Below are 26,757 nucleotides of genomic sequence, written 5' to 3' on the forward strand. Positions count from 1 at the left end.
TTCCATGGACAGAGGAGCCTGGTAGGCTACAGTCTGTGGGGTCTCAGAGTTGGACATGATTGAGTGACTGAGCAAACACACACAAAAACTGTCCTACAAGAATATAGAGCCTCTCAGAAAATTATAACAGTGACACTGTTTGCCTTTATTTGAAACTAATATTCAAAGTTAGTTTCTACATTCCAGTATATACTGAAATATGTTCCAAAATATACTTATTTCTATGTGACAATGATGGGTTTACCAAAAAAAAAAACAAAATGAGAGTCAGGAGTTTCATCACCAAATAAAGAAACAGGTTGGACAAAGTTAGACACGGTTTTTTACTGCAGATCTCAACCCTTTTGATACACTATCTTATACAGTGGATCTCCACCAGAGCTGTAGTGATAAACGTGCTAATTCTCCAAAAGCAACTGACCAAAGAACTCTTTACTTTAGGTGAAGGGGGCAAGGTAGAACCACCTCTCATCTTTTAGGTTCAGGGTAGAAAGGGGAAGAAGTCAATGGCATAAAGTTATAATCTTTATGCTTTAGCACCTTTAGTTCTTTAATTCTTCCAAAGCCAAAATGCAAGATAAAAGAAAAAAAAATCATTCATTTAGTTTAGGAAGCTACCACTTTGGCCTAATTATTTGTTGCAGCAATAAAGGCGAAACAAACAGAATTTCATATTATGCCAAAGTTACTTTTAAAAAGTACCAAGTTTCTAAAAATGAAAACATAGCAAGTTTTTAAAAATACGGACAATAACACACTAGGGAAAGTTGACCTGAACAAAGAAACAATGGTTTTTTCAGGCCATCCTTTTTAGATATCCATTAGAATAATAAGGTTAACCAATTAAATTATATTCAATATAGCTTAATAAATATTTACAAACCCTTACTATATTAGACACCAAAAAGAAACATTCTTCATCTCAAGGAGCTAAAAAAAATTAAATTTTCATTTACAATGTCTGTATGTGGGATATATAACATTAATGTAAAAAGGTAGGAAAACATTCATGTACCAGTAACAAAAAACCATGGAGCATGCAAGCCTAATTTCAAACTAAGAATCTGCTGTTCTGGGGAACAGATACTAGAAGCAAAGGAAAGGGGGTCAAAGTTTCCAACTTCAATGACTTAAAAGTTGATCATCAAAAACTAACCAAACAGAAAACAATCTTGTCACTGAATTAATAATATAAGAAAAAAGATTCTTATGTAGATTTCACTGTGTAGTATACTTATACTTACCACAAACCAGATTTGGAATCAGACAAACCAGACTGAATATCCCTGGACCAATCATCAAATTGTTCTTGTTCATATAGTTTAAACTGGTCTAAGAGATCTTCAGCACTTCGATGGAAAGATCGAAACCCTGACAAGTCAGATAAAAGAGCTTCTGCAATCTTGATAGTATCATCCACCTTAAAAAACCAAATTACAAGAATATTTATTATTTAAATTCCAACAAAATTAGCATAAAATCAGCGGGTCTGTGATACAGAAACTATTTTCCCATTTACCCATAAACAGTAAAATAGAAGATTTTCCAGTGAATTTAAGAATATCAACTGCTACTGTGCTTCTGAATTACACCACCTCAGAATAGCAAAACACAGACGATAACACATACAAGGCATAATTTGAAGGGTACAATAAAGGAAATTTAAAGGAGACTCCAAGAACTCAACAATAGTGTTAAATATGTTATGTAGTAATTTAAGCTCTTTATTACATGTTCTGGTTAAGAGCTCAAACAATAATTAGGCCAATTTGGAGGCCAATTAAAGAATGCCTTTCCTCCACAACTATACAAAGAACAATGCAGCACTTTGGAAAGCTGACTGACAAAATGAAGGAGAGCATTAGAGAAAAAACATCAAAATATAAACTTGAATAAGTAGAATTCTCAAATATGCTAGCCTTTATAATACTACTACTACTAATTTGCTCACTCTTAATCATATAACCAACAAATATTTATTACATGAGTCAAATGCAAGACATTGTACCACACACGAGTTAGTAAGCATATAAGATTCTTAGATCAACTTTGATAATATTAAAATAATAGTCCTTTAAATCTATAAATTGCTGCTACTACCTTAAGCAATACCATAATTACCTTTCTCTATTCCTTTAACTTCCTTTCAACCTAGGATGATTTATTTATATAAACATACTTATAAATATATACTTTGCACCTACCAGGATCCTGCAAAAATACACCTCAAATAATTTAAAAATCCTTTGAAAATTATAGATTTTTCGTATCTTTCAGTTTTTCAGAATTCTAATTATCACACGAAATTAGATGGAAATGTTTTCTTAATGTTTTCATTACAGTTCTAGATTGCCTTTACATTAATTTAGCACATTTCACAATTTGTGTTCTTCAACTTTTATTTAAATGAATACCTTCAGTTCCAGCTGGCGAACCCAAACTATATTATTGACAACTTCAGAAAGGTTTTTGCCAGCAAGTGGTCCGGATGCATCACCAGGAATCCCACGGCATCGATTTTCAAAATCTAATCGAAAATCTATAAACATTCAAATCATATAAATGATTACATACATTCAGCAAAGTTTTCCAAAATGCCTTCTATGTACCAAACACTATGTCAAATATTGTGTATAGAAAAATAGTAATAGTTAGTCATCCTCAGGGACCTCATCATGTATCAAGTGAGAAAAAGGAAATAACCAGCTAATTCTAAAAGCCTGTCATCTATTACAGAAACAATGAATTAATCTTCAACATATAGATGTCATAAAAATACTTAATCAAAAATGGTACACAACAAAAGAAAAGTAATCTAAAAAAATCATTTTCAAGCAAACACTATAATCTCTGTTAACTTTTACCTTTAACTGAGTCCATAAGTCTTGCCAGTAAAGTTTCTCTTTCTAGCATCAATTCTTTGCTTATGGTTGGACGCTTCACCAACTCTTTATATTTCAGAAATGCTTGAAGAAGCTAATATAAAACAAAATAAGTACATGTTCATCTCAAATGAATCAACTAGGTAAAAACGTGCATATCTCCTCAAATAGTTTAAGAGAAATGTTAAAAATTAAATATTTCAATATTTTACCTGTTGTGGACTGTCCTGAATTTCTGAAATATAATTTTTCAATTTTCCTGCTATTTTTTGTTCTGCAGGTGCAATAATTTTTTCATACTGAGACACTGCAGCTTTCCATAAAGGCTAAAAAAATAACAATACAGTTAGACTTTAATATTTTCAAAATTTGCCTTTAAAAAGAACAACACAAATAGGAAATTATGCAGACAAACATATATATACTCCACCTCGGTATATGGATTATATTGCACAGGATTCAAGCCAGAAAAAGGTTCAAATACTTGAGCCAGGCATATGATTTTCTCATCACTGGCAGGTGAAAAATAGAGAAGTTTCTCATGAATTGTTCTAACAGCCAAGACCTAAAACATAAAATATTAAAACAATAAATTTACTCATATCAATAAATCTACACAAAAATAAATAAATCTACACAAATAATCCAAAAGCTAAAGTTATTGGGCAAGAGTATTTTTAACCTCGGTTTCTTGAAATCAAAAATAAAACTGAAACTATAAACTTGATAATTACTATTCATCAATACTCAATCAGATCAGTCACTCAGTCATGTCTGACTCTTTGCGACCCCATGAATAGCAGCACGCCAGGCCTCCCTGTCCATCACCAACTCCCGGAGTTCACTCAGACTCACGTCCATTGAGTCAGTGATGCCATCCAGCCATCTCATCCTCTGTCGTCCCCTTCTCCTTCTGCCCCCAATCCCTCCCAGCACCAGTCTTTTCCAGTGAGTCAACTCTTCGCATGAGGTGGCCAAAGTACTGGAGTTTCAGCTTTAGCATCATTGCTTCCAAAGAAATCCCAGGGCTGATCTCCTTCACAATGGACTGGTTGGATCTCCTTGTAGTCCAAGGGACTCTCAAGAGTCTTCTCCAACACCACAGTTCAAAAGCATCAATTCTTCGGCGCTCAGCCTTCTTCACAGTCCAACTCTCACATCCATACATGACCACAGGAAAAACCATAGCCTTGACTAGACGAACCTTTGTTGGCAAAGTAATGTCTCTGCTTTTGAATATGCTATCTAGGCTGGTCATAACTTTCCTTCCAAGGAGTAAGAGTCTTTTAATTTCATGGCTGCAGTCACCATCTGCAGTGATTTTGGAGCCCAGAAAAATAAAGTCTGACACTGTTTTCCACTGTTTCCCCATCTATTTCCCATGAAGTGATGGGACTGGATGCCATGATCTTCGTTTTCTGAATGTTGAGCTTTAAGCCAACTTTTTCACTCTCCACTTTCACCTTCATCAAGAGGCTTTTGAGTTCCTCTTCACTTTCTGCCTTAAGGGTGGTGTCATCTGCATATCTGAGGTTATTGATATTTCCCCCGGCAATCTTGATTCCAGCTTGTGTTTCTTCCAGTCCAGCGTTTCTCATGATGTACTCTGCACAGAAGTTAAATAAGCAGGGTGACAATATACAGGCTTGACGTACTCCTTTTCCTATTTGGAACCAATCTGTTGTTCCATGTCCAGTTCTAACTGTTGCTTCCTGACCTGCATACAAATTTCTCAAGAGGCAGTCATGTAGTCTGGTATTCCCATCTCTTTCAGAATTTTCCACAGTTTATTGTGATCCACGTAGTCAAAGGCTTTGGCATAGTCAAAGTGATGCTCAAAAACACACTGTACTATCAATCAGTGTGCTCAAATCTAGTGAATACATATAAAAGCTAAATATTTTTAAACTGATTTTAATGCTTATTTTAAGTAAAGTTTTAGTCTCTCCTCCTTACTATAGCAAACCTTCTGATTTTCATTAGTCTGCATTAAATTTGCTCTTCTAATAATGAAACAATATGCCAACAACGGAGAAGGCAATGGCACCCCATTCCAGTACTCTTGCCTGGAAAATCCCATGGATGGAGGAGCCTGGAAGGCTGCAGTCCATGGGGTCGCTAAGGGTCGAACATGACTGAGCGACTTCACTTTCACTTTTCACTTTCATGCATTGGAGAAGGAAATGGCAACCCACTCCAGTATTCTTGCCTGGAGAATCCCAGGGATGGCAGGGCCTGGTGGGCTGCCGTCTATGGGGTCACACAGAGTCGGACACGACTGAAGCGACTTAGCAATAGCAATAGCAATGCTAACAACTCCATTATGTATAATTTACAAACAGTTGGAAAACATTTCATTTTGTATTTAAATTTTCTACCAACCATCAAAAGGAATTAAAAGGCTAAGTAAAAATGCTGTAATCTTTCATTTGTGTTGAAAATATCAGCACAAATTCACGATTTATTTTTCTCTTGACAAAAACAAAAATACTGATTTAACAATGCTGTCTACTGAGAAAGCCTAAAAGCATTGATAGTTAAATGTTTACTACTTCATCAACCAGATTGTTGTCACTAAACTCTATTTTCCTCTAACAAGACCTTTGGGGAAATGACTAATTCCGTATACAAAATGGAAAATGTAGAATACGGGTCAGTACATTTTGAGAGGTCTGAATGTAAAAAAGTTACCAAAGAAATACTGGCTTCATATCAAAATGACACAGACACAACTTAAAGGGGTATTCTTTGCACAAGGTGGGACAATTTGAGTATAGTAATAATAACTACAATAATAAATACAACACGTTGAAATATAAAAAAATCATAGGTTCATAATGACATTATTTAAAAAATCATTGATTGCCTATGAAACTTATGATACTAACTTACTATGCATTGTTCTAAAAAGTGACAAAAAGAAAAAAGTAATTGTCTATATTGCCATTCCTATACAAACTATATTTCAGGTACCTAAAAAACTGATAAAAAGTTCTTCCATCATCACTAATAAATGCAGAAAGAACAGAATTAAAACACCATCTCACAATCAATCATTAAGAAAAAGTTGGTGAACAGCATTTTAACAGATTAATCAGATTAATCATACATGAACCCACAGATCAAACTTAACTCATGAAAAGGGGGAAAACCAGACACCTCTTGCCTCCTTTAATGTACGAGAACTATATGCTACTGCCTACGAAGCAACCTGGTTCAAGTAAACTAACATTTAGCAACTAAAAATATTTCTGAGACAATCAGTAAACTTGTACATTGATTACATAAATAATGATATTAAGAAATTATTCTCATTTTGTTGGGTGTGATATTGATATTATGATTACCTTTTAAGAGTAAAAGTACAAGATTTCATGGATTGGCTTTAAAAATAGTTCAGCAAAAAAAAAAAGAAATGGAAGGCAGGGAGGACAAAGATGGAACAAGAGCTGAACAATGCCAGTGGCCACTGAAACTGACATTCATTATACCATGCTATTTTTATGTATGTTTGAAGTTCCTCGTAAGAGGTTAACAACAACAGCAGCAGGAATTCCCTGTCAGTCCAGTGGTTAGGATTCAGCACTTTCACTTCCTGGGCCTGAGTTCAGTCCCTGGTCCAGGAACTAAGATCCTCCCAGCCACACAGCACAGGCAGAAAAAAATGAAATAAACTACCAAAACAACAACAACAAAAAATTCCCAAAGAACAACAGTTCCCTTAAGCACAGAGGGAAAAAGTCAGCTCTGCAATCTTTGCCTGCCTCTTCAAGTTAAGTATATAGTTCTATACTGAAACTCTAATTTACAAAAATTAAGCAGCTATTTCAAATATTACCACTGAATACTCCCTAAAATACTGTATCTGCTTGCAAAATAATTTCAGTGGCCAAGAGAAAGTCTGAGAGCTTCCATACATAGACAAGTGGGTTATCTTTTTTATAACAAAGGACAACAAAATAGAAGTTCATGACTTAAAAACTGAACAGCCACACATCAAAGAAAAAGGAAGGATGTGGACACCAGCACTCAGTGCCCACTGGGCACCTGATATTGTGCCACACAGCCACACAAATCATCTCACGTGAATGTGAGCTCTTCTTCTCTCCCAAAAGTTTAAAGAATTTCCATCCGATGCATAGTTCTTAATGATTATAAAATGCATTCTCAAACAAGTGAGAACCTGCTTCAGACTTAAAAACAAAGATCAAAATGAAGATACCTCTTCAAGGCGTTTGCCAAGCTTGTCAAGTGTTTCTGGAAAATATTTTTCATTTTTCCACGGGTGAGGAACGTAGCGCTGCCACACCTGACCTGTCAGATGACTACAGGCAGTCACCCACTGTTCACAAACTGAAATACCAGCTTTCAGATTTTCCTTCACAAGGTAATAAGGATCTTCCCAGAGATTCAACGTTCCCAACTTCTTCTGAACAAATCTTCCAAATGAACCACCTAATAAGGTGCAAAACAAACTTTTTAATGAACATATCTTTTAAGCAAGTAACTATGGAATACACGCTTTTTATTAAATTAAAATGATATAAATTAGCAAGTCAACAATCTATGAAATACCACATCCACACCTTTAGACAAGCACTGTTAATAACAAATATTTTTTAAAAACACACACGCACACATGTATTTGTATATTGGCATCTTTCATTATATCCTGTATATCTTTGAAGCATAGAAATATACATAGAATTTTTTAAAGGCCTCAGTCAGTCCCACAGTATGGATATGACATTACATAATCAGTTCTCAACTGCTATTTTTTCTACTCTCATTGTACAAACAATGCTGTAATAAATGTCCTTTTATGTACTTGTCTGGTAGGTCCTTAGGATAATAATGATAAAGGTATATTCTAAGTCAAAAAGTATATTTTTTTTATTGACAGATAATCCAATATACATTAAACTTTTCAGTTGGTTAAAAATAAAGTCTAAACTAATACATGCATTTTTTACATACATAAAAAAAACTATGTTAATTTGATTATCAAAGAAATTGACACTGTGATTTAAATTAACTATGTACAAACATCTACTTAAATAATCCTATATAATTTGCTCTAAGAGTTACTTTAAGCAACAATTACTCTATTAAGGAGCATTTCAGAGAAGGACTCAAAGGAAGAAATAGAAAATAAAATAAGGCAAGCTTCCAAAATTTCAAAAGTGTATTTCTTTACTAGTACCTATAATATCTAAGAGATGTAACATTCGTGATTCAGGATAATGATCATGTTCTGTTTGTCTCCACACATCATCTACAACATCCCGAGTTGTCTCCACCAAGTCAACCACTTCCAATAAGGACAGACCATCCAAGTTATAAAATTCCTAAAACCAAAATGCGGTCATGTTTAAACATAATCGTATTTGCACCTGGGGCAATATAAACAAAGCATTGCCAGAGTTTGTCAATGCTACGATTCTAATATCTGCCATTATTTTCTCCTCTTCTTCTACCAGATTCTATATAACTTCTTTATGCAAATACCCTATCTGATCCTTCACAAACATAAATTTCATAAAAGCCAGAAGAAAAAATAAGATCTGCATAAACCCTATAAATCTATTTTTACCCTTGGCCTAACTTCCTCTAAGTTTGGATTCATTTCTTTTATTTATACAATAGAGTGTTTATTTAACACTATATACATACCACCTTTTTCACTTCATTTATCCTTATTCATTCATTTCCTGGTTTGCACAATGTTACCAATAGTACAAATCTAGTACATGATTTCATTACTGCCACAAAAAAAGTTTTAAACCACTTCAAACACTTCATTCAAATGGCAATAATGAAATAATACTTAGAATGAACAAAAAAATTACTAAATATTTATTTTGAAAAGAATAGATTTTTGTAAAAAAACAAAATGGTCACTTATTTAACCTTTCCATAGATGTATCAAGGAATAATCAATCTAATAAAGTATCAAACTAAGACTTTTTATATTTCAGATTCCTCCAAACTGCTAATTTGAAAAAAGTGAACAATTTTCCAAAAGAACGTATTATCTCCACATGGACAAACCTCTTAATATTGGGCTTCTCATTTTTTTCTATCTGCATAAAAGTAATTATATTTTTGAGAAAAATATCTTCTAGTGATTAGAATTTAACTTTTTCAGAAGTTTGGACTTCTAAGTTGTACTCATTTTAAATACATATCTTAAGTAAACTCTGTTACATCTGAAGAATATATTTTGTCCAAAGCTATCAAATAATGATTTTAAAACAGAGATAAAGTTAATAAAAATTGAATGCTACAGTATTTCTATCAAAACCTGATATATAACTATATATGAATCACATACTCTTGCAATTGTTTCAAATAATTCTTTAAAATAACTGGCTCTTTCTTTGGTAATCTGTTTACTTCCACGATGAGCTTGTTCTATCCAAAACTGGAACTCATCACTTGGTGTAAGAATACCTGAAAAGTGAAAGGGAAAAATAAGAAATATCAACTATTATCATGGTCACCATTTTGAAATGTAAAGAAATAATGAAATACTATATTTGGTATACCAGGAACTAATATTATTATAATAATATTATCTTAAAATAATTAAATATAAAAATATTATAATATAATTAATATATTATTGTAAGTCAATTATAACTTCAAAATCTCACAAACAAATAAACTAATATAAAAAGAGATTAGACTGTTGGTTACCAGAGGTGGGGAATGAGGAGAGACAGAAGTGGATGAAGCTGCTCAAAAGGTACAAACTACTAGTTATAAGATTAAATAAGTACTAGAGATATAATGTACAATATTATAAATGTAAATAGTGCTGCTTTATGTTATATATGAAAGTTCTAAAGACAATATATCCTAAGGTTTCTTATCATAAGGGAAACTCTGTTTAACTTTGTATCTACAACATAATGGATGTTCACTAAACTTACTGTGACAACCATTTCATGCCACATGCAAGTCAAATTACTATATTATACACCTGAAACTTATATAATGCTACATGTCAATTATCTCAATAAAACTAGGAAAAAGAAGGAAACAATTAAAAATAAAAAGCCAGAAAGTAATTGGTTTCACTTGCTGATTTTGCACGTTTCTGTATTATTCACCAAGTACAGAAAATGAATTTTACAATTTCTATGAACAAAAACGAACAACAAAACAACCCCTAAGCAATTAACAAAATGGCAATCAGTACACACTTATCAATAAGTACTTTAAAATGCCTGAATGGATATGAAAACAAAATCCATATATATGTTGCCTCTTGGAGACTTGCTTTGGATCTAAAGTCACACTGAGACTGAAAGGGGATGGGAAAAGGTATTCAAAGTAAATAGAAATCAAGAAAGCAACACTTATGTCAAATTAAAAAAATAAACACTGTCACAAATGATAAAGAAGGACATTACATATTGATTAGTGATCAATTCAAGAAGATATAACACAATATAAATATATATCCAACCAACATAGGAACGTCTAATACATAAAGCAAATATTAACAGACATAAAGGGAAAACCTGACAATAATAAATTCATAGTAGGGAACTTTAACCTCCCACTTACACCAATGGACATATTATTCAGACAGAAAATGAATAAGGAAACAATGGCCTTAAACAACACATTAGACCAAATAAACTTATAGATATAGGACATTACACCCACAAGCAGCAAAATATACATTTATTTCAAATATATATAGTACATTCTCTAGGACAAATCCCATGCTAGGCCACAGAAACAAGACTCAGCAAATTTTAAAACCTGAAATCAGATCAAGCATCTTTTCTGAATACAATGCTCCGAGACAAGTAATCAACTAGCAGGGAAAAAATTGCAAAAAAAAATCACAAACAAGTAGAGGCTAAACAACATGCTACAAACAAACAATGGATCATAGAAAAAAAAATTTTTAATACATGAAGAAAAATGAAAACACAACAATCTAAAATCTACATGATGCAGCAAAAGCAGTTCTAAGAGGGAAGTTTATAGTGATACAGCCTATTCCACAAAACAAGAAAAATCTCAGACAACCTAACTTTACACCTAAAGTAACTAGGAAAAAAAGAATAAATAAAACCAAAAGTTAGCAGAAGGAAAGAAGTCATAAAGATCAGAGCACAAATAAATGAAACAGGAACTAAAAAGTAATAGAAAGATCAATGAAACTAAGAGCTGGTTCTTTAAAAAAATAAACATCATTGATAAACTTTGCCACACTCATCAAGAAAAAAGGACAGAGGGCCAAAATCAATAAAATCAGAAACTAAAAAGGAACTGACACCGCAAAAATTTAAAGAGTCATAAGATATTATTAAGAACAATTATACACCAATAAAATGGACAGCCTAGAAGAAAAGGACAAATTCCTAGAAATGTACAATTTCCCAAGACTGAATCAGGAAGAAATAGAAAAATATGAGAACAACTACCAGTCATGAAACTGAATCAGTAAAAAACAACTCCCAAGTACTGCAGTCCAGGACTAGATGGCTTCACACATCACATGGTTTGGTGAAGTCTACCAAATATTGCAGAGAAAAGTTAACACCTATCATGCTCAAATTATTCCAAAAAGCTACAGAGGAAAGCATCCTTCCATACTCATTTTCTAGGGCCAGCATCTCCCTAAAATCAAAACCAGACAAAGAATCACAAAAAAGGAAAATTAAAGGTCAGTATCACAATAAATATGAGTACAAAAATCCTCAACAAAACATGAGCATACCAAACTCAACAATACATTAAAAGGACCATACACCAGTCAAGTGGGATTTATCCTAGAGATGTAGATGATTCAATATCCAAAAATCAATCAATGAGATACCACATTAACAAACTGAAGAATAAAAATCACAAAGTCACCTCAATAAATACAGAAAAACTTTTGAAAAAAGTAAGCATCCATTAATGATTAAAAACTCTCAGCAACAAAAATGAGGTATAGAGGGAACATAATCAAGGACATATGTGATAAGCCCACAGCTAACATCATACTCAAGGTGAAAAGCTGAAAGCATCTCCTCTAATACCAGAAACAAGACAAGGATGGCCACTCTCACCCACTTTTATTCAACATAGTATTGGAAGTCCTAGCCACAGCAATCAGACAAGAAAAAGAAATAAAAGGAATGCAAACTGGAAAGGAAGAAGCTCCGCTGTCACTGTTTGCAGATGATACTATACAAAAGTAGATCTCATCAATGAATCTGGTAAAATTGCAAGATACTGGCAACACCATGGACTGTAGCCTGCTAGGCTCCTCCATGGAATTCTCCAGGCAGGAATACTGGAGTTGGTAGCCATTCCCTTCTCCAAGGGATATTCCTGACCCAGAGATCGAACCCAGGTCTCCTACATTGCAGGCAGATTCTTTATAGTCTGGGCCACTAGGGAAACCCAGTAAGGTGGGGAATGAGGGTTAATATTCATAATATACAAAAAATTCATATAACTCTATATCCAAAAATAACATTGCTTTGTTATTAAAATTTTTTTCAAGTAGGCAGAGGATCTGAATAAACATTTTTCCAAAGAAAAGAAACAGATGGCCAAAAGGCACATGAAAAATGGAAGGGAAAGTAGAGCAGCCATTATGGAAAACAGCATGGACATTGCTCAAAAAATTAAAACTAGAACTATCATATGATCCAGCAATTACACTTCTGGGCATTTATATGAAAAAAACAAAAACACTAATTAAAAAAGATGTATGTTCTCCTATGTTGACTGCACCATTATTTACAACAGCCAAGATACAGAAGCAACCTACATGCCCATAAACAGATGAATAGAAAAAGATGATGTAGTACATATATACAATGGAATATTACTCAGTCATAAAAGAGAACAAAATCTTGCCATTTCTGATAACATGTATATGCCTAGATGGCATTATGCTAAGTAAGTCAGGCAGTGAAAGACAATACTGAATAATCTCACTTATATGTGGAACCTAAGACACAAAACAAATGAACAACAAAACAAAAGCAGAGTTATAAAGAGTTGGCACCACCAGCTCATCGCCAGAGTGAGGCACAAGCTATAGGGCCACCATGTGCTTACCAGTGCCCACCCGCCATGCCTGGCTTCAACTACAAGTTCCTGGAGAAACCCAAGCTTTGTAACTGTCAGTTACAAAATAAATGAGTCACTGGTATCAACTGTATACCATTTGATATAGTATAGGGAATATATTTAAGGGAATATAGTTAAGAAATATGCACTATCTTTCCATGGTAACATATTATAACTACACTCATCATAGTGAATTGAATGTAGGTGGTTAAAAGGTACAAATTTCAAAAGATAAATTAGTAGGGATGCAACGTTGTTGTTGTTGTTGTTCAGTCACTCAGTCATGTCTGACTATTTGCAAACCCATGGACTACAGTCCTCAGGATCCTCTGTCCATGAGGTTCTCCTGGCAAGAATACGGAAGTGGGTTGCTATTTCATTCTCCAAGATACGTTCCCAGACCAGGGATAGAACCCATGTCTCCTGCACTGGCACTCAGATTCTATACCAATGAGCCAACAAGGAAGCTATAACATGATAAATATTAAATAGCACTGATATGTTATACATGAAAGAGATAAGATAGCAAGGAAATCCTAAGAGTTCTCATCACAAGAAAAAGATTTTTTCCTATTCCTTTAATTTTGTATCCATATGAGGTGATGGATATTCACTAAACTTATGTGATAATCATTGTTTGATGTATTTTAAGTCAAATCATTATACTATACACCTTAAACTTTTACACTGTTGTATGTCAATCATATCTCAATAAAACTGAAAGAAAAAATAAAACAGTTTAAAAACAGTTTTAATTAAATTAAAACAGTTTTCTTTCAAATTTGCATTTAAGTTTCCTAATGAAATGGACAATCTCTAGTTGCTTAATCACATGCTGGAAGTAAATTCACTAACCTTTCTGGTTGTATGAGATTCAGAAAGGATTTAGAAAGGATTTATTTTACTATTCAAGCAAAGTATAAAACTACATCTGATATTTTAAACCAATGATTTCTGTATGTCATAAATTTCATCTTAATTGTTCTTGGAAATAATTTATCTATGGCCACAAAATTATAATCAGCTTCGGAAAAAAATACAGTTTAAAAAACAGTCACTGGTTTATTATCTTTGCAAATATACAATTAGTATCAATCCTCATTACTCACAGATTCTGGATTTATGAAGAACCTACTCATTAATATTTATATGTATCCAAAGTCACTACTCTCAGAGCACTCATGGTCATTTGCAGACACACAGAGCTGTGAGAAATTTTAGTTGCCCAACACCTATGTTCCCAGCTAAGGTTGCTTGGACTGCAAGGAGATCCAACAAGTCCATTCTGAAGGAGATCAGCCCTGGGATTTCTTTGGAAGGAATGATGCTAAAGCTGAAACTCCAGTACTTTGGCCACCTCATGCGAAGAGTTGACTCATTGGAAAAGACTCTGATGCTGGGAGGGATTGGGGGCAGGAGGAGAAGGGGATGAGAGAGGATGAGATGGCTGGATAGCATCACCGACTCAACGGACGTGAGTTTGCGTGAACTCCGGGAGTTGGTGATGGACAGGGAGGCCTGGCGTGCTGCGATTCATGGGGTCGCAAAGAGTCGGACACGACTGAGTGAATGAACTGAACTGAACTGAAGGCTGAACAAAGCAACAATGCTTGTCTTTTTCCTATCGTGTTTTTCATAGTTTATGTAGCGTCATAGTTTCACATTTTGTGCTTCTTGTTGGTGGTTTTGCTATTTAAATTGACCTGGAGCACAGTCAGCAGTGCTGTCTCCCGTCCCCAGCACTAGAGCACTGTGATGCGCCTTAAAGAGAACACGCTTCTGTTAGACGAACTTCATACAGGCATGAGTTACAGTGCTGTTGCCCACGAGCTCAATGATAATTCAGCAACAATATATATTAAATAATGTGTCTAAAAAACACACCTAAAATCAGTTGTATGTTGAGCAGCTGGTGAAAATGTTATGACCAGAGGCTCACAGGGTCCTAGGCACAAATTTTCAGTATTTGCTAATTCAGTGTTCACAATGACTTAATAAAACAGAACTACTGAAAACAATGAGAATCAATCATATTATTTCCATAAACTGAACATTAAAAGAGATTACACTTTCCCCTTCTCCAAATCCATACATAAATCTATACATTTAAAATCAGCTCAAGCTCAGAGACGAACCAAAGGTGCAAAGAAATATTTGAAAAAGTATATTAATTTACTATGTACTAATAAGGCAACGGTTTTGACTTTCTTTGATAAAATTATGGCTAAATACCTCGTGTGTCATCTTCCTTAAATTTCAGTTTTGATAAGTTAGTATCTGATCTTCGTAGAACTATACCCAAACCAGCTTCTAGTTCACTCAAAAGGTTCTGAAGTTTGGGATCAAAGTTTCTGCTCCATTCCTGATCCTAAATAAAATCAGACAAGAGCACATGATGATCAATATCTTGCCAAACAGGCTTCCTAAAACCTTGTCAAAAACTAAGTCCAAATATACTTGTTTCACTCAAAGCCCGGCACTACCTCCATCTCTTAAGAGAGGGATAAAAGTCCTTTCAACAGTTAAAACTTTATAAAGGTCATTTACTATCACAATTTAAGAATGGATGTAAATTGCATTTTACATCTTTTCCAATTTCTCTATTTGTCAACAAATTTAATTATTTTTTAATTAAAAAATATTTTAATTTCTAATATTACCAATAAATAAAATAATAAATATTTATATTTGTGTGTATGAAAGCATTTATCCAAAGACTTAGGCTAAAATCAACAATCATACAAGCTACTTTAATTTACTCACCTTTAGTAACATTGGTGCAAATACTTGCCGGACAGCTTGGTAAAGGGAATTAATAGGTGATTCTAACATAGATGAAACAAGAATATTATTATGTAGATTTTGATCAGTAATTACTTCGGGTCGCAGCTTGAAAAACACCAGCACTTTATCTTTTGTGTCAGCAAAATCAATCTAAAGTGATAAACAAATGATTTTTAATGTTATTTTCATAAAGTTAATATTTGAAAATATTACCCTAAAATGTTGTACCTATAATTTTATCCCTTGGTAGAAGTATACTTTAGAAATAATTATAGTATATTACAATCAGTCTGTCTTTGCTCCGTAAGAAAACCTGGGTTTGAAAATTGTATCCCCACTTATAGGTGATTGTATCATAAAGCTACTTTGATAATGGATAAGTGATTATAAACAAAAGCACTACATAAATATTGTTGACATACACTGCGAACTACTCCACTCCAGCCAGATTCATTAATACTACAAATCAAAGCTGTGTGCCCCAGGTACATACTGGTGAATAGTATAATTTTCCACCCTACTCCAGAAACTCTGTAACAAGGATGTGTATTACCCTCTTGCGTGCATAACTAAGTCACTTCAGTCATGTCCAACTCTTTGGGACTCTATGAACTGCAACCCGCCAGGCTCCTCTATCCCTGCAATTCTCCAGGCAAGAATACTGGAGTGGGTTGCCACGCCCTCCTCCAGGGCATCTTCCTGACCCAGGGATCAAATCCGCATCTCTCACGTCTCCTGCACTGGCAGGTGGGTTCTTTACCACTAGGGCCACCTGGGAAGCCCAATTACCCTCTTACCCAAAACTAAATTCTACATAAATAGACAACCTAAAAACCAAAAAAAAAAAAAAAAAACAGGTTGTCTATCTCCTAAAATCATCTTTACCCGAACCAGTGTTTTTCGTGTAAAGTATCTGAGCATCAAACTTTATTACTAAATTGTCATAAACCTAGATTATTTAAAATTAAAACTGTCTGAGCTAAACTGGAATTCACTAACCCAACCATGCTTAAAATAGGCCACTTCACAGCAATTAGTTCATTAGCTGTAAAGTATACCGCCCAAAAGAAGTTTTTGCATTATACACATATTCACAAAATTGTTCTCATTTCTTTTTCCAGGAAGAGAAGTCTATGCTGTAAAAAAAAAAAAAAAAATTCAAACAAGTTCACTGTTGTGCGTGAAGAAACACGCTAAGGATGAGTGAGCTTTTGTGCTACTTTTATCCTAATCATTGTATCTGTTTAGCCACTAGGAAAGAACTGTCATTTACTTGGCATTACTGCTTTTCTCAAACTCTCATTTTCGCCCATTAGAGTTCTATGCTAGTATGATCATTTTATTCCCTTTACAAGCAAGTGAGAACTGCAGACTGCAGTAAGTAATTTGAAAAATTCATTCCTTAGTAATTAAATAGACCATACACTTGAACTTTTCTACTCCCACCTATGTGAAGAAAGAATATTCACAAAATACATATTTTAATATCATACTTTGAAAACAGTAACTATGTCACTGGCCAAGGTGCTGCGGGGCATCAGGACAATGAGCTTTGCCTTAACCACAGTCAGAGTTACAGCAAAAGGTAAGGCTGCTACAGCTGTTCCTTCCCTGAGTAAAGAATCAGCACTCCTAGCCTAATCTTCCAGTTTCCCTATCATCAGCAACTGCTATTTACTCTTAACTTACTCTAATCTGATAATTACTAAGGTATACATTGGGCTTTCTAGGTGGTGCTAGTGTTAAAGAACCTGATTGCTAATGCAGGAGACATAAGAGATGTGATGGATCCCTGGGTCAGGAAGATCCCCTGGAGAAGGAAATGGCAACCCACTCCAGTATTCTTGCCTGGAGAATCCCATGGACAGAGGAGCCTGGAGGCTACCATCCATAGTGTCAATGGACATGACTGAAGCACTTAGCATGCAAGCAAGGTATAATTTGTTCTTTTTTGAGGTTGCAAAATGTCTCTATCACCTCCTGGGATCCATCAGGGATCAGCAGACTACAACCTTCTGCCTGTTTTGTACAGTTCACAAGCTCAAAATTATTTCTACATTTTTTTAAAAATCAAAAGAATAATATTTCATGATATGAAATTCAAGCATCAGCGTCCATAAATGAAGCTGAATGCAGTCACACTCAGTCATTCACATATTGTCAAGGTTGCTTTCTCACGTCAATGGCCAAGTTGTGACAGAGACCTTACAATCTGCCCAAGCCCAAAATATTTGTTATCTGGCCCATTATAGAAAAAAAATTTGCCAACTTCTATCCTATAGCATAAACCAGATCACATCTCTCTTGCTTAAGACTACCAACAACTTGGTATTTCAACCTAAATGGTGTACAAGGTCCGAAATGCTCAGTCCATATTTTAAACTTCCAGTCTTTGGGTTATTCATTAAACTTCAGCAATGACTGTGTAATTTTTTTTTTCCCAGCCCCCTGAAACCAAGATGAGATCCAGCTCAAGTTGTGTCTGAATCTTTGCAACCCCATGGACTATAGCCCTCCAGGCTCTTCTGTCCATGGGGATTCTCCGGGCAAGGATACTAGAGTGGGTTGCCATGCCCTCCTCCAGGGGATCTTCTCAATCCAGGGACTGAACCCAGGTCTCCAGCATTGGGGGCAGATTCTTTATCTTCTGAGCCACCAGGGAAGCCCCTCCCTAAATCTGCCTACAACTAACTCACCATTCAAATCTCATTTCAAAGGGCTCCAATCCAAACAGGCATTCCCTCCTTCCCTATTTTAATGCAGTTCCTCACCCCGCCCCAATCACTACTTTAACATGACTCTATTTTTACTGGCAGCACTTATCAATACCTAAAATTATGTTACATTACATATCTGTGTGGATGAAGTGAAGTGAAGTTAAAGTCACTCAGTCATGTCCGACTCTTTGCAACCCCATGGACTTGTCCATGGAATTCTCCAGGCCAGAATACTGGAGTGGGTAGCCCTTCCCTCCTCCAGGGGATCTTCCCAACCCAGCGATCGAACCCAGGTCTCTCATATTGCAGGCGGATTCTTTACCAGCTGAGCCACAAGGGAAGTCCCATCTGTGTGGATGTGTTTAACCAATTTTTGTCCATTCAAATGTTACTCCTTGAAAATAAACTGACATATTCACGGCTTTATCCCTAGTACCCAGGACAATACCAGACCATAGTGGGTGAATTAATATTTGTTAATTTGTTAAATCATGCTGTCAGACATCTAAAGTACAACTTAAGATACAGAAAAACATTTTCAAATATGACTAAGTATCTGTACTGTGATGTATGACTGTATATAAAATACACTGTTGGGCTCTACTAGCTTAAGTATTAAAGTAAAAAAGTTATAGACTCAATTTTCATTACACAACCCAAGATATATTTTTACAAATCCAAACTCCTCATCTTATTTTCCCATTACACTCTATCTAAACTTTCAGATCCTGAAGGAAATCAGTCCTGAATATTCATTGGAAGGACTGATGCTGAAGCTGAAACTCCAATATTTTGGCCACCTCAAGCGAAGAACTGGCTTATTGGAAAAGACCCTGATGCCGGGAAAGATTGAAGGCAGGAGGAGAAGGGGACGACAGAGGATGAGTTGGTCAGATGGCATCACCGACTGGATGGACTTGAGTTTGAGCAGGCTCCAGGAGTTGGTGATAGACAAGCAAGCCTGGCGTGCTGCAGTCCATGGGGTAGCAAATGGTCGGACACGACTGAGTGACTGAACTGAACTGAAACTTTCAGAGGCATTTACAGCACTGTGCTTGATTTTATCATTTGTTGAGTATATGTCATTCTAGGTCATCCAGAGTGAGGCTCCAGAAGGCAGAAGCAGGGGGTCTTATTGTGAATTATATAATACTAACTTATCGGAGCAGGCCTCCTGGTGGCTCAGAGAGTAAAGAATCTGCCTGCAACGCACAGGTTTGATCCCTGGGTTGGGAAGATCCCCTGGAGAAGGAAATGGCAGCCCCTTCCAGTAGTCTTGCCTGGAGAATTCCATGCACAGAGAAGCCTGGTGGACTACAGTTGTCAACTATGATTATCCATGCTTTTTACATCTTTGTAAACTTACTAAACCAAAGAAAGTGCCTTATATATAGTGAGTTCGAAATACAGTGACTGAATAGAATTGAGTCAAATCCAAGACTAAAGATTCATAACAGGGTGAATAATCCAATCATCCTACAAAAATGCATTCAATGTTTGTTGTGTATCAAATACTCTGCTAGACCTAAGGATATGGATGAACACCAGAGAAAGAGGTTTAAAAATATGACTGTGATTTGTTAACTTTCATCCATTTACTGAGCCCCTTTAACATGTAAGGCAATTTTTTCTGTATATTACTCTGAGTGCATGTGTTTATCTCCTGTTTGCAGGTGCACCCATTTCTTAAACAATCCTGCCAGTAGAAGCAGCAATGAAATAAATATTAATGTCAATACATCACAGGTTGTACAACAAAAAAGAATTTAGACTATCTTATCATTCCGTAAAAGATTTTAGTTCCTAACTATTCTTTCCCTCGTGTAAATTTAAACTTAGAATATAATATAAAAAAAAAAGATACACTAGAATTTGACCCCAAAGAACTTCAAAAGGGAGAAAGAAAAAAAAAGTTTAAATAAATAAGATAAATTTCGTGTTTTTAGTTATAACGTAAATGTAGTATTAAAAAAAAAAAAAAAAAACTAGAAAGACTGTAATTGTTCTCTGCCAGTGAGCGGACTGGGAGCTTCCTTCGGCCAGGAGGGATGCAAGCTTGGAAACCAAGTGAAGCGAGAGGCCCGCGCAGCTCGTCGGGAAGGGACAGCCACGGGCCCTGGAGGAGGACTCAAGCCAGGAGGCTCCCAGGGACCCGGCATCCGTCCTACTGAGCCCGGGACGGAAAAGTAGGCCGGGGCGGGGTGCAGGCAAGCATACCACGTTGGAGAAGGCGATGCCGGAATCGGATCGCTGCACTCTGAGGAGCATCTGGTTCCCGTCGTCCAAAAAGTTGTTGATTTCGGGGCCGTTGCCCAGCAGCGCATGGTCCCAGGATTCCGACACCAGCCCGAAATAGTTCCGAGTAGTGGCGAAAATGAAGAGCTTCCGCACGTCCCCGGGCACGCCGGCCATGACTCCGGAGAGAAGGACCGGAGAGGGCGGGCGGCAAGAGCGAAGGACGGATAAAGCCGGAGGACTAAGGCGAACGGAGACGCGGACAGCCCCAGCCGCTAGCTCGCCCGCGGCCTGCAGGGCTTCGCGGTTGCCAGGGGCAGTCGCTATGGCGACGGCGCACACGTCCGCGCGTGGCGGCGTTACCTCCTCCGGCACGCGCACGCCAAACTCAAGGGCCGATCGACCACCTCGGCGCTCCTTAGCTGCTCGCCGCCGTCATCGATTGCAGGGGATTCGGGCAAGTGTGGGTCAGGTGGCGAAGCCCGCCTTTAGTGCTTTCTGCTGACTTCTTGAAATGGCAACTCACTCCGGTACTCTTGCCTGGAAAATCCCATGGACGGAGGAGCCTGGCAGGCTGCAGTCCATGGGGTCGCTAAGAGTCGGACACGACTGAGCAACTTCACTTTCCCTTTTCATTTGCATGCATTGGAGAAGGAAATGGCAAACCACTCCAGTGTTCTTGCCTGGAGAATCCCAGGGACGGGAGAGCCTGGTGGGATGCCGTCTATGGGGTCGCACAGAGTCGGACACGACTGAAGCGACTTAGCAGCAGCAGCAGCAGCAGCTGACTTCTTGCAACGGCAACTCACTCCAGTACTCTTGCCTGGAAAATCCCATGGACGGAGGAGCCTGGCAGGGTGCAGTCCATGGGGTCGCTAAGAGTCTGCCACGACTGAGCAACTTCACTTTCCCTTTTCATTTTCATGCATTGGAGAAGGAAATGGAAACCCACTCCAGTGTTCTTGCCTGGAGACTCCCAGGGATGGGGGAGCCTGGTGGGCTGCAGTCTATGGGGTCGCACAGAGTCGGACACGACTGAAGCGACGCAGCAGCAGCAGCACCTGACTTCTTACGACGCATTACTAGGAGACATGCAACTAATCTTCAAGTGCAACAGGATGGCGTGGATTTAGGAAGGCTAAAGGAGTTCTAGGGCTCCCTTTTCCCCTGCACTCATTAGCAAACCATTCTGTCAGCATCATGTTCCACACCTGTAAACTGGGGAAATATTATCTAGGTTGTAGTGAGGATTTTAAGAGAATATTATTTAAACATCGCTTTTTGCCAAATTCAGACTTAAACTGAAGAAAGTAGGGAAAACCACTAGACCGTTCAGGTATGACCTAAATCAAATTCCTTACGATTATACAGTGTAAGTGAGAAGTAGAGTGCCTGATGAACTATGGATGGAGGTTCGTGACATTGTACAGGAGACAGGGATCAAGACCATCCCCAAGAAAAAGAAATGCAAAAAAGCAAAATGGCTGTCTGAGGAGGCCTTACAAATAGCTGTGAAAAGAAGAGAAGCAAAAAGCAAAAGAGAAAAGGAAAGGTGTAAGCATCTGAATCCAGAGTTCCAAAGAATAGCAAGGAGAGATAAGAAAGCCTTCCTCAACGATCAATGCAAAGAAATAGAGGAAAACAACAGAATGGGAAAGACTAGAGATCTCTTCAAGAAAATTAGAGATACCAAGGGAACATTTCATGCAAAGATGGGCTCGATAAAGGGCAGAAATGGTATGGACCTAACAGAAGCAGACGATATTAAGAAGAGGTGGCAAGAATACACAGAAGAACTGTACAAGAAAGATCTTCATGCCCCAGTTAATCACGATGGTGTGATCACTGACCTAGAGCCAGACATCCTGGAATGTGAAGTCAAGTGGGCCTTAGAAAGCATCACTATGAACAAAGCTAGTGGACGTGATGGAATCCCAGTTGAGCTATTTCAAATCCTGAAAGATGATTCTGTGAAAGTGCTGCACTCAATATGCCAGCAAATTTAGAAAACTCAGCAGTGCCCACAGGACTGGAAAACGTCAGTTTTCATTCCAATCCCAAAGAAAGGCAATGCCAAAGAATGCTCAAACTACCACACAATTGCATTCATCTCAACCGCAAGGAGATCCAACCAGTCCATTCTAAAGGAGATCAGTCCTGGATGTTCATGGAAGGACTGATGCTAAAGCTGAAACTCCAATACTTTGGCCACCTCATGCGAAGAATTGACTCATTGGAAAAGACTGTGATGCTGGGAGGGATTGGGGGCAGGAGGAGAAGGGGACGACAGAGGATGAGATGGCTGGATGGCATCACCGACTTGATGGACATGAGTTTCAGTGAACTCCGGGAAATGGTGATGGACAGGGAGGCCTGGCGTGCTGCAATTCATGGGGTTGCAAAGAGTCGGACACGACTGAGAGACTGAACTGAACTGAATTGATTTTTTTTTAAAGGTCTGGTAAAGAATAGGAGTTTAATACAATGTTAATTTACTTCTGCTCATTTCTGTGCTAATTTCCCACCATTAATTTTGTCATCCTATTATTAATTTCTGAAAAATTTAACCAGTTTTTTCATCACAATCAATCATCATCAGAACACAGAACCACATTTGTAAAATAACCAAAACAGTGTATGATACTTGTTAATTTGTTTTATAATAGCACAACCAAATACTTAAGAAATACAGAAGTGAAATTAGGCTTCATTTTCTACTCCATGGCATCACTACAAACTACTAAACTGCCATTTATCTCAATATTCATCAAAGACTCTGAATTCAATAATTATCTTCTAAAGATGTTTACCACATGCTCCTATATGCCATGTAATGAACTAGGCCCTCGAGGCTACAGTCTCTGCCCTAAGGGTTTTTGGTGTACTCAGTCTTCTCAGCCCTGATTTGAGCCATTACCTAGGGAAAAGGACACTAATTTTTTATTTGTACCGAATAATCACAACTGTATTCTTTTAGAATTAGAAAGGTCATTTTATCTCCTGAGCATCTTGATTGAGTTCTGGGAATGGAAACTAAAGAAAGCTGAAGTCCTTTAAATTATAAAAGGAAATGAGTTCAGATTCTTACAAAACAGTTTGAAAAGTGGGAGAGGAGTCAGTGAGGTAGAATGCTGGAGACTCCAAATAGGAACCCAGGGTGACTGGGTAGCCAAAAAGGCCTTTGAAACAAAAATGGCTAATAGGGATACAGAGATTCTTGGTCTGTGATGGGCATAATGACCCTTCCCAGGATCTTAAGGAAAGCTTCCATAACTCACAAATGGTTAGTCTAGATGAGTTATTTTGGTGGGAATGTATAAAATGTCTAAGTATCCTTGGTAATATGAATTAAAATGAATGAAAAGGCAATACATGTAGGGACATGAATAAAGAAAGCTGTTGAGATCATGAGAATCTCATCCTCCCAGAAATATTTAAAATCTTGATGCCTTTTGGACTTCCGCAAGATATGAAATTTGAGTTTTCAATCCATTTTAACCCAGATGTCAAAAAAAAAAAAAAAAACCATATTAATCTAGATGTCCAGCTGACATGTAAACCCAATGAGGGTAAGGATGTTGTGTATCTTGTTCACAGCTGTTTACCCAGACTTAGGCCTAGAGTGGAAAATGACTCAGGAAGCTTGAATAAAGAATAAAGAATCTCACAGATAGTAAGTTACAGAATGAAGATTTATTCCAAACCCTATTGACTCAGTCTCCAGACACTCTATCACAATGATAGACAGCAGGTTAGCCTCTAACATCATGTCTCCCCTTTCACAGCTAAGAAGTACTTACCATCCAGGTGTGGCCATTAACTAATTCTCACAATTAGTGGGCAGAAGTAATGTGTGCCACATGCAAGGCAAAGTTTCAAAGAGGTAACTATACCTTTACCCTTTGCCAGCTGGATGGAGCTAACAAAGCAACAAGAAATGGCAGAACCATGAAAAAGTTAGAACCAGAGCTCCTGAGTCAGTGTGGAGTACAGCCAGCAATTGTTAAGCAAGGAATAACCTTTATTGTGTTTGAACCATTTTATATTATGTAGTGTGGGCCTATTTTTAAATAGCAATTTAGGCCACACTAACTGAAGAGTAGGGCTTGCCAGGTGCAGCTAATGGTAAAGAATCTGGCTGCCAAGGCAGAAGGAATAAGAGATAATCCCTGGATTGGGAAGAGCTCCTGGAGGAGGGCAGGGCAACTCACTCCAGTATTCTCACCTGGAGAATCCCATGGACTGAGGGCTACAGTCTAGGGTTTCAAAGAGTCAGACACACCTGAAGCAACTTTGCACACACACACAACCAAAGAGTAATTGATATCAGCCATAGGGTGCTCTTTAAAAAAAATGTTAGTGTGGAGCATTGATTTAGAAGTTAGCCAGCAGGTAACATTCAAACAGTGTGAGCCAGAGGTCAGGGGCCAAAATCTTTCTGAACCAAGGATTCCAATTTTTTTTAATATTTGCATTTCTCAAAACTGTTGGTCTCAGGACTTCTTTATACATTAAAAATTTACTGAGGCCTTTAGAAAAAATTTGTTTCTGTGCATTATTTCTGTAAAAATTTACTATCAGTTCAGTTCAGTCTCTCAGTCGTGTCCAACTCTTTGCGACCCCATGAATTGCAGCACGCCAGGCCTCCCTGTCCATCACCATCTCCCGGAGTTCACTCAAACTCACGTCCATTGAGTCGGTGATGCCATCCAGCCATCTCATCCTCTGTCGTCCCCTTCTCCTCCTGCCCCCAATCCCTCCCAGCATCAGAGTCTTTTCCAGTGAGTCAACTCTTCGCATGAGGTGGCCAAAGTACTGGAGTTTCAGCTTTAGCATCATTCCTTCCAAAGAACACCCAGGGCTGATCTCCTTCAGAATGGACTGGTTGGATCTCCTTGCAGTCCAAGGGACTCTCAAGAGTCTTCTCCAACACCACAGTTGAAAAGCATCAACTATTCGGTGCTCAGCTCAAATTTACTATAGTAGTCATTCAAAGTGAGACAGATTCTAAAATTCATCCAATTAAAAATAATAAGCAGGACTTTCCTGGTGGTCCAATGGTTAAGAATTCGCCTTGCAATGTAGGGGACATAGACTCAATACCTGGTCAGGGAACTAATTTCCCATGTGCCCTGGGGCAACCAAGCTCAGACAGGGCAACTACTGAGCCTAAGTGCTCTGGAGCCTGAAAGCCAAAACCAGAGAGAAGCCCTCAGAACTCAACAAAAGAGCTTGCATGCTGCAACTAGGATCTAATGCACCCAAATAAATAAATATTTTTAAATATAAAAGGAATAAGTTAACATGACTTGTTAACATAAATAATATATTTTGATGAAAATAATTATAATTCCCAATATAAAAATAAATTTGGTCAGAAGAGCGGTATTGTTTTACATTTCCACAAATTTCTTTAGTATATAAATGCCTTAGTAGGAGGCAGTTACTTAATAGATCTTCTATCTACTATTGTATTCATCCCTTGCAATATGTTGTTTTGGTTGAAGTATGTGGAGAACACTACAGATATGTAATTAGAAAACAGAAATATGTGTAGCTGGAAAACAGAAAGAATTTTATAGTCTTTTCAGATAGCTGTGATACTAAACCCAAACTCCGCAAATGGTAGTTTCCTTCTGTGTGTGTGTGTGTGTGTGTGTGTGTGCGCGCGCATGCACTTATTTTGACCATGCTGCATGGCCTGTTGGACCTTAATTACCAGACCAGGGGTAAAACCCATGCCCCCAGCAGTGGACACACAGAGCCTTATCGACTGGACCACCAGGGAATTCTCCACAAACAGCAGTTTCTTGAAGGACAGTTGAAATTTAGAATCTGGAACCATATCAATAAACATTTCATACTCAGTTACATTAAAACCCATTGGTTATCTTGCACTCTGAATGGATATTTTGCCTGTACATAACTGTAACTTCATGTATTGATCATTTGGAAAACATTTGAGCTATGTAGATCTTCCAAATGTGGATACATTTCATTATACAATATCATAAAATCACATTCCTTAATAAACCACTGATACCAGA

The 26,757-nt window shown here is 37.2% G+C and overlaps 1 protein-coding gene across 4 annotated transcripts in view; it reads right to left on the minus strand.

The window, feature by feature from the left end:
• The window catches only part of DYNC2H1 (dynein cytoplasmic 2 heavy chain 1), a 393,081-nt gene extending 371,976 nt beyond the window's left edge, over positions 1 to 21,105 (minus strand). For all 4 annotated transcript variants that reach the window (XM_086338264.1, XM_086338263.1, XM_086338265.1 and 1 more), the window contains exons 1-11: positions 20,693 to 21,105; positions 15,738 to 15,908; positions 15,207 to 15,342; positions 9,217 to 9,335; positions 8,086 to 8,230; positions 7,105 to 7,337; positions 3,313 to 3,447; positions 3,095 to 3,208; positions 2,865 to 2,976; positions 2,415 to 2,539; positions 1,245 to 1,420 (exon numbers count right to left, since the gene is read on the minus strand). In XM_086338264.1, the coding sequence (XP_086194390.1) occupies positions 1,245 to 1,420; positions 2,415 to 2,539; positions 2,865 to 2,976; positions 3,095 to 3,208; positions 3,313 to 3,447; positions 7,105 to 7,337; positions 8,086 to 8,230; positions 9,217 to 9,335; positions 15,207 to 15,342; positions 15,738 to 15,908; positions 20,693 to 20,887 (1,661 nt within the window). In that variant the 5' untranslated portion in view covers positions 20,888 to 21,105. The remainder of the gene's footprint in view (positions 1 to 1,244; positions 1,421 to 2,414; positions 2,540 to 2,864; positions 2,977 to 3,094; positions 3,209 to 3,312; positions 3,448 to 7,104; positions 7,338 to 8,085; positions 8,231 to 9,216; positions 9,336 to 15,206; positions 15,343 to 15,737; positions 15,909 to 20,692) is intronic.
• Between the last annotated feature and the right edge of the window lie 5,652 nt (positions 21,106 to 26,757).

Source organism: Bos grunniens, chromosome 15, assembly GCF_055505025.1.
Source record: "Bos grunniens cultivar Pamir isolate PY7600 chromosome 15, Bosgru_T2T1.0, whole genome shotgun sequence".
Lineage (NCBI taxonomy): Eukaryota > Metazoa > Chordata > Mammalia > Artiodactyla > Bovidae > Bos > Bos grunniens.